The sequence below is a fragment of the Nannospalax galili genome, unplaced genomic scaffold (genome assembly GCF_000622305.1).
Source record: "Nannospalax galili isolate Female #2095 unplaced genomic scaffold, S.galili_v1.0 scaffold1654, whole genome shotgun sequence".
Taxonomy (NCBI): domain Eukaryota; kingdom Metazoa; phylum Chordata; class Mammalia; order Rodentia; family Spalacidae; genus Nannospalax; species Nannospalax galili.
In genome coordinates, this window is record NW_008334135.1 from 195919 (window position 1) to 205474 (window position 9556).

Here is a 9556-nt window from a genome sequence, read left to right on the forward strand (position 1 = left end):
ATGTATCCTTGGTTATTCCTTGGTTACTTTCTGTTTAGTGATGTATCCTTGGTTATTCCTTGGTTACTCCAGATCTGATTCCTATATAAGCTGGCTTTAGTTCTCAATAAACATGCATGGTACACAAGCCTCTGCATCTCCTGTGTCTTGATTTCTATCCATCGGGGTCCCCAAGCCCTTCAGGCTTGGTTTGTGGTCACTGCACCGTGACAGGACATGCCACCTACAAGTATAGTTCATATCTCAGGTGTTCTAGAACAGATCTGTAAGTTGTGACATACGAATATGATAGCTGTTGGGAGAAGGAGAGGTTGCTTTCTTCAGGGATGAGACATGGGGAAGAGTGACCATGCTCCAGGAGGTCGATCCACATGTAAGAGTATTTGAGGAACACAAACTGAATCAATAGCCAATAGAGGATATGAAGTGAGGTGGGGGAGGATGTGGAAATAGATCTGAGAAGAGATGGGAGAAAGGGTCTGAACCTCATTAAAATTCATTGGATGAATTTCTCAAAGAATCGATAAAAATAGTATTTTTAAATATCAAAAATGTTATTTTTAAAAAAAAAATCTTATCTATAGAAAGTACCAAGGCTGGGGCCACATGGGGATATGTGCAAGTTTAGTCCTTTGCTTTACCTTAGCACATACCACTTTTTTCTCTAACACTTTCCTATTCCAGTGAGTATATTTTTGGATAAATTTAATATAGATGTGCTTGATAAACTATCATTAAAAGTTACTTCAAGCCAGGCATGGTGACGTACGCCTTTGATCTCAGCACTTGGGAGGCAGAGGCAGGCATTTGCTGAATTCGAGGCTAGCCTGGTCTACCTAGTGAGTCCCAGGACAGCTGGGGCTACAGAGAGACCCTGTCTCAAAAAAAGACAAAATAATAATAATAATAATAATAATAATAATAATTCAGCAACATTAAAAAAACTTTGAAGAGATCCACTATTTCTACTTGAATACTATTTTTAAAAATAATTTTTGATATTTTATTTTATCTTTTTAAAATTGTTTGTGTATGAGTGTATTGCCTGTATGTATGTGAGTGCACTTGTGTCATGCAGGGCCACAGAAGTCAGAAGAGGGCTTCGGATTTTGCTGGAACTGGAGTTAAGGACCATTCATAGCTGCCATGTGGGTGCTGGGAATCAAACCCGGGTCCTCTGCAAGAGCAGTCAGTGCTCTTAACCACTGAACCATCTCTCCAGCCCCAAATACTATTTTTAAAAATATTTTATTTTACTATCTTTATTTTATGTGTATGAGAGTATTGCCTGCATGTATGTAAGTGAACCAGTGTTGTATAATGCCTGCAGAGGTCAAAAGAGGGTGTTGGATCCCCTGGAATGGAGCTACAGATGGTTTTTAGTCACCAAGTGTGTTGGGAATTGAACCTGGGTCCTCTGTAAGGGCAGCCAGTGCTCTTAATTGCTGAGTCATCCCCCCAGCCCCTTGGATACTATTTTTTGTTTACCAAATTAATATCCTCTGATTCACCCCAGGAAATTCCAGTAGGTGACAATTATGTTAAATAGGCTTTTAAACATTTTTCTTCTACTTGTTTGTGCAGACATGCAGAGGTGAGTGCACATTAAAAGTCTTTTCACATATATAAAATATTTCATTATTCAAAATGATATTACAGTAATGTATAGCTGTAAACTAACCTCTTTTGATGAACTCATTTCTAAATAGGTCACATAAAACCCAGTCTACTGAATACAACCAGATTTCTTGTTCCACAATCAAATTACAGTTGAATGATGTAATTTCCTTTTGTGAAACATTCAATTAAAAGCAAATTAAACCCATGGGTAATTAAGAGTATTTCATCTGCACTCTTTTGTAATCATGAACACATTTTATTTCTTTCTCCCAGTAGATGAGTATATGTAAGTTCTCAGTCCCGCTGGATATTCAGTGTAATTTTCCAAAAGAAGTGAAGTATAATTAAATTGTTATTTCAAAGGAAGTGAATAATTTGGAGTTGTATTACACATGATCAAAAACCCATTTAAAAATGGCTTTTTTATACAATAACAGTTCCTCAGAGCCTGTCTTCAGTGCTGTGGTAGAGGTGGAAGCATCAACTTACAGAAGTTAATTGTTTAAAGAAAAGTGCAAAAGATTGAGAATGTTTTATTATTTCTTTACTTTTTGAACAGGGATCAGTATATTTTATTCACAGCATATAAATACATACAGGAGACACATGAGGTAGGTATGTTTGCCTTTTTACAGGTAAGGAAACAAGTTTAAAAAGCTCTTTTGATTTTCCTGTGGTTTCATGCATTGTGAGAGGTATAAACTGATACTAGTTTGGCTCCATGGTATTTCTGCACATTACTTTGTCTTTCTGCAGACCACCATATCCCACGTTGGAAACCATTACATCTTTCATACATATATTTTCTTTAAAATTACCAAATTTGCTTCTGAGATGGGTCTTTGTCTAGAAGCCACAGTTGGAGAATTTTGACCCACAGTCCTAATGAAACTCTGACTCAATAGAACTACATAAGTTTGGATAAGAGCACAGTTGCTGATAGCTCTATTTGTAATTTTTCCTAGTCTTCAGACAGAAGTTCTTGAAGAAAAAGTAAATAATTCTAAGGAATGTGTGGGTGTTTAGAGTCATGGGCATCAAGGTTGGTTTCATTTCCTGGCTATTGTGAACAGAACAGCACTGCACATGGATAAACAGGGTCGCTGTTGTAGGATAGAGAGTACTTTGGGCATATCCCAAGACAGGTATGGCTAAATCATCTGGTAGATCCATTTCTAGCTTTTTGAGAAATCTCCACATTAATTTTCATAGTGGCCGCAACTGCTTCTACTACCACCAGCAGTGAATAAGAGCTCCTTTTTCCTCACTTCCTCACCAGCATTTGTCCTATTTGGCTCTTAGCCATTCTGACTGGTGTAAGATGAAATCTTTGAGTAGTTTTAGTTTGCATCTCTTTAAACATTAAAAACATTAAAAAATATTTCTCATCCATCTGCATTTCATCTTTTGATTCTCCCTGTCCTTGTTCATGTGCTGTGTTTTGAATGAAGGGACCCTTATTGTGAAATGCTAATTAGTCTCTCTTTCACTATGATTTGCTGGAAATCCTAGGTTCCCACTTCCATTCTGACCTCTTTAGCCCTTGCATTCTATGCCACTGTACTCAGTTTTTGTTTTCTTAACTCATGGAACATAAGCTTACCTAATGTGAGCTCTCGAATATGTCTGCTCATTTATCTTATGCTAGATAATAACAATACCTAGATGCTTCTTATTGCTGCACATAACCCCATATGCATGCAAAGTTGTGGAGGGAATTCCTGAGCCACTGCACAATGTCTAGGATGTTTATATCATAGAGATAATAAAAATTCTAATTGTCCTTTTCATCTTGAATACAGACAACATCCAGCTCTTGGTATCGATTATTGTAACTAAAGATATGGATTATTTTATTACAATAAGTCACAGAGACACGACATATCATGTCAGCACTACCATTTTGGGCCAAGCAACTATATAGATGAAGATAGTATTTACTAAAATAAGAGAACACTGGGGCAGAGGCACATTTATGATGGACATGGGAGAACCAAGAGTGGATCCTTGCATGAATACTTGTTATTCACAGTTTGTGTTATAAAAAAATCAATGTTGCACTGAATACCTATGCATATATTTCCTGTACACATAGGGAATAGACTTACTTCATGAAATAAGGGTAGGAAACACATGAATGGATCCTAAAGTAACCTGTCATAATACTTCCTGTAATTTGAAAGGGAAAAATTTCAGCTATTCTATAACTAAGGCAAAATTTTCCATTTTTTAAAGATTTAATTATAAGATTATATTTAGGTATATGCATTAATTGCAGAATCATTTCAGCCAATTTACTGTACTCTGGTTCTGGTTTCAATAGGCACCATTAAGTGAATAAATGGAGACTGAAAATGATACATCAGTGAAAGAATTCATTATTTTGGGATTAACAGATAGTCCCACAATACGTACCTTCCTATTTGTGTTTTTCCTACCAGTTTATTTAGTGACGGTGGTGGGAAACATCAGTATAATCCTCTTAATTCGAAGCAGCCCACAGCTTCACACACCCATGTACCTCTTCCTCAGTCATCTAGCCTTTGTGGACATCGGGTACTCCACATCAGTCACACCAGTCATGCTCATCAGTTTCTTAAGAGAAAAAACCAGCATCCCTCTCACTGGCTGTGTATCCCAGCTTGCCTCTGATGTTGCATTTGGGACTACAGAGTGCTTCCTGCTGGCTACCATGGCCTATGACCGCTATGTGGCCATCTGCTCACCCCTGCTCTACTCCACCCAGATGTCCCCTACAATCTGCTTCTTCCTACTTGGGGCTTCCTACTTGGGAGGATGCATGAATGCCTCATCGTTCACTGGGTGTTTTGTGAACCTATCCTTCTGTGGCCCAAATAAAATCAACCATTTTTTCTGTGACCTCTTCCCACTCGTGAAACTTTCTTGTGGTCATGCTTATATTGCTGAAATATCTCCGTCCATCTCTTCTGCATCCGTCCTTGTAAGCACGCTCTCTACCATCATTGTGTCCTATGCGTACATCCTCCACTCAATCATGAAGATGCGCTCTACTGAGGGAAGGAATAAGGCCTTCTCTACCTGCACGTCCCACCTCACTGCAGTCACTTTGTTTTATGGGACGGTCTTGTTTGTATATGTGATGCCCAAGTCTAGCTATTCAGCTGATCAGGTCAAAGTGGCCTCTGTCATCTATACAGTGGTGATCCCCATGCTGAACCCTCTCATCTACAGTCTGAGGAACAAGGAGGTGAAAGAAGCTATGAAAAAATTAATGGCCAGAACACATTGGTTCCCCTGAAGAAAATCAGATAACAATCTACAACTAATAAAGCCAATTATTTGAGGAGTATTTGTGCTTGATATTTTCATGTTATTTATCATTAACTTGAACATTGATATAGTTAAAAACTCCTATAAACACTGAAAGCTGGTGTCTTTTTCTATTTACAAAGTCAACTGTGTCACTTATATGAATATTTGCTGTATTCAAATGAAGTGTGGATTTTTCAAGGTAAGAATACTTTAGAAAATAGCTTATAACTTAAAAACCCTCATTATTTGTTAATTTCACAATGCTATTTAAGTAGATACATTTAAAAATTAAACATCTTTAAATATCATTCAACATAGCAGTTGGGATAAAATTTCCAGGAGATAAGTAACAATTTATACTACTGGAAAATCAGATTAGCTTTTTAAAAGATAATGCCCTTACACGGTGAATGACTATTTTTAACTTTTGGAAACAGTGATGATAGTTTCTCAGAAAAAAGATATTTTCCATTAATTTAATCCAGAGCAAAACTAAATCATGATTCCTCCAGTTGGTCATTGCACGTTCCAAACCAGATAACAAAAGAAACTGAATTAATCTCAGTCAAGAACTGTTGACTGTCATCTGCATGCATATGTATTACATTAGGATTTTGGAAGCAGACATTTCCCTGGGCAAAGATAATGGAACAGTGAGGCTGTCTTTGACCGATAAGATATAGACAGGAAATTATGGTTCAAGCAGAGAATACCGTCTTTTAATCCCTCAAGGCAGTGTCCACAGGTACTGCATACCCTATTTTCCCCTGTGTCGGGACTCAGGTTTGCTTAATGGGGGACCTGCTGGCTTTGGGGCAGAGGGTCTGATGGTGACAGAGTCAAAAACAATGGGACCTGTGTCTTCCCAACAGGATGATTTATTTTAGAATTCAGATGGTTTTTATACATCCAAGGAACTAGCAGTCACGTGGGATATGGCAGTCACATACAAAGATTTAGGGTACAAAGAAACAGGACATTTAGTCTGTTAGTTGGCACCAGAAGGATTCTTAAACTTTTACTCAAGGTTATCAATGCTCATCCAGTAATTTATTTGCCACAATGTGTTCTTTCTTAGAGCTAAAAGCATGGTGAACTTTTAGCTTTTAGCTCAGGAGTAAACCTTTAACCTGGCCTAATCTCTTAGCCAGGGATAGCTGAGTTATTTGTTCAGGACAAGGAGATGAGCTAAGGGTTGTTGACCAAGATGCTTTCCCACAGAAGAGGGAGCCTGCACTTTTATGACTGGGCCGCTTTTTTCTGCCAGCCTAACAGTGTTCTGCAGGATAGGGATTATCAGAGCCACTGTTTTCAGTGCCCCTCCCTTTAGCAGAGAATGCAGCCTGGACCTATAAGTTTTAGGCTCACCTCACCCTAGGGCCTGGCATCCTGGTTTCCTACACCCCTGCAAAGGCACTCTTGATCATTCTGGTGGGCAAGTCTCCCCTCTAGCCCTTCCACAATTATTTTTGATTAATATTTTAGTGAATACATTTTTATTGTTAGCACAGTCATAATGCTGAACCAATCCTGAGACATATGGAGGGGCCGTTTCATGAGCTGACATCTTGTTCTTGGGATCTTCACTGGTCACATCAAGCAAACTACTTTGGAACTTCTCTTGTTATGGTTCTGGAATTTCCTCATTTATACTTCTTTGCTGTCATAATTATGGGCCTGTTCTATCTCCAGTGAATAATTTTGGGACTGAGGTCTGCACAGACATGACCCTTGGCACAGAAGGGACCTCCCAAGGTTTGACCAGCCTAGGAAAAGATTGTTTCTGCATTGTAGTGGGAACCTGCACTCTGATGGCTGAAGATTTTCATTGTCTGTTTCTGGAAATCCTCTTATTTCCCTCCACATGCTGCTCTTCAAGTGTTGACAGCATCTCTATCTCCAAATACAGTCTTCCTTGGAGGACTGATGAACTTCATTCAGCTTTTCCTCAAGACTCTGAAACTCAGTGTGCCTTACTGAATTGACTGTATTCTTTCTCCATTTTCTTTCTCAGTACATGTCAACTCTTTGTGAAATGTCTCAGTTACTTTTTCATTGCTGTGACCAAATACCTGGCAGAAGCAAGTTAAGAGATGAAAGATTTATTTTGGCTCACAGGTCTATCACGGTGGGGAAGCGTGACACCTAGGGTGACTGGTCTATGGTGCTGAAGCTCATATCTTATGATACTGTGGTGGCAGAAAGGAAGCAAGTTTCTTGGACACAACCAGAAACTGATGTCATCTTGAAGGCCTGTTCCCAGTAACCTACTTCTGTCACTGAGTCCACGTCCCCAAGGGTTCAACAAATTTCAAAACACAGGTAAAAATAATAAGAAGGAAGCATACAGACCAGAGGTGTGCAGAGGAAGGGAGAAACACCTTGTTGAAATAAAAGCAAAAGCAATTTCCAGAATGTTTAATGTCATGAAAGATCAAGGAAAATATGTGACATATAAGGCTGGAATGAATCAAATGCATTTGTGCCACACAAATTCAGGTGTGTTATTGTATCTAAGATGGGGGTATTATAGGCCTGGCTTGCTTGCTTTCTCTCTCTCTCTCTCTCCCCTACCTCCATCCCTTTCTGGTGCCAGATATATACACTAATAAATGATCATCTTAAAAAAGAAAAGACAAAAAAGAAAGACTATCAGCAGCAGCACAAATAATTTTAACTATGGTGAGTCAACAAATATGACTCAATGATGATGATAATATTCCCACTGGGAACAATCAGAATTCTTTTTATACAATTTTTATGAGTTCTGCTCATTATGAATTGTGGATTGCTGATTAGAAGGTAGGGGATTCAAACTGGGAAAAGTTGAGATCTTTTCCGGTTTAAAAAATTTCTTTGTACAAATTTCAGAAACTTTCCTTCTCTGAAGAGGACTGATTCTTAGGGGATTATAAGATTTCTCAAGATTTTTGTAAAATACTTATAGCAGAGTGTTGAGGCTCACAAGTACAGAGATGACATGTTACTTCTTGAGGGTGATGAAATCATCATATATCACAACTGGGGTCCTGTTGATAGGAGTGTGTGTATCTGTCAAAATAATCAGTCTATGCTGTGCTCAAAGTTTGTGAACGTATACTTTTCAGTAAAAGTTTGTAAATGACTATACAAGAGAGCTATTTCTTTCCAGCTCTAATTATCCTCGGAAGCCAATATTGATTGTTAATTGTTTCTCAAAACTGCTGCTACCTAGTCTCTTGTGCCTCATCTAGTTTCTTGTTTATTCATTCTGGTTTTGTGTAAGCCATTCCTTTCTTTAATTGACTCTTTCTTCACAGTATTGCTTCTTTTAATTATATTTATTGATGATGAATTTACAGGCTTCTTTTCTGTCAATTTTTTTGCTTTATCCTCAGTTTTGAGAGATATTTTATTTGGGGTAGGATTATTGGTTAGCAGTTAAAATATTTTCACACATGAAATTTCATTGTGTTCTAGTTTCTATAATTGCTTTTTAAAATAGAATTTGTGTTTCATATTCTCTTCGAAATTTTTAACAGAATTACAGGTTTTGATTATTAGCCATTATCAGTTGTCCCTTTCTTCCACTTTTTATTTAATATTGTTTTACACACAACTGGAGTGATCTTTGAAACTGTGGACTAGGGCTGGAGAGCTGGTTCAGTGCTTGAGAGCAGTTGCTGCTCTTTGCAGAGGACACGGTTTGGTTTCCAGCTCCCACATGGCAGCTAACAACTGTTCTCCAGTTCTAGGAGAGCTGACTCTGTCTTCTTGCCTTCACAGCAAGCAAAACACTCACACACATCAAAATAAAAAGAAAATAACTTTGGATCATGGCTCAAGTCTCCTCTTGCTTCACCTGTGACATCTTTTATATTTTTGAAATTATCAGAAACTTTGGACTTATTAATTTACATTTGGCAGACTGAATCCCCGCCCCACCTCCTCCAAATTCCACGTGGACATGGCCCTCTCAGTTTTTGGCTCAAATATCACTTGTTTGTGGGGATTTCCTTGTCACCCTACCTAAGGGGATAACTACTTTATCAAAGCTAACATGCACCAGTCACGTGAGTCCTATTGATTCGGGTTTTCCAAACACTTTGAATTCAAAAATTCACTCCTAGAGGCAGAAGGGAAACTCACAGACTCAGAATATGAGTGAAACATACAAGACAAACAACTTACAATGACTCAGGAGCTCCTGAAGGTGAAAAGATTCACAAAGACCCTTTACAAAGTTGTGTCAGCAAGGAGACAATTGCTAGGGAGAGGATACCCTCCAACAGTGTGAACTTCCCCCATGTCATGCAGGGAACCCCAGGAATGCAGCTTGTGTAATTCATCACCCACACTGGGTTGGACCTCTTGGTGAAACAGCTAATTTTTGTGTTATCTATACACCCCCCCCCCATATTCCTGTAGAGAACCCCAGCAAATTTCTTGATTTGCTAAGCTAGACCTGGGTGGAAGTGGAATAATGTCTTTGGTCTGTCGTCAGTTTTCTATCTTTGTTCACCCCCCTCCACTAGGAGTTACAGTAGTAATTACAAAGCATGTGAATGCTATATGCTGCATTCACGTATGATCTGGTAGGAAACATGGGAAAAGAGAGTTGAGATGGAGTTGGCTTGCTATTTCTTGCAGTCAGCAGGATGAA

The 9556-nt window shown here is 38.5% G+C and overlaps 1 protein-coding gene across 1 annotated transcript; it reads left to right on the forward strand.

Moving 5' to 3' along the window:
• Window positions 1–3961: 3961 nt before the first annotated feature.
• On the forward strand, window positions 3962–4900 carry LOC103730966 (olfactory receptor 481). The gene has a single exon (XM_008829277.1). The coding sequence runs from the start codon at window positions 3962–3964 to the stop codon at window positions 4898–4900; it is 939 nt and encodes a 312-aa protein (XP_008827499.1).
• Window positions 4901–9556: the final 4656 nt, after the last annotated feature.

Excerpts from the sequence above, each read along its gene's own strand:
- LOC103730966 (XM_008829277.1), top strand. The coding sequence starts at position 3,962 with ATGGAGACTGAAAATGATACATCAGTGAAAGAATTCATTATTTTGGGA.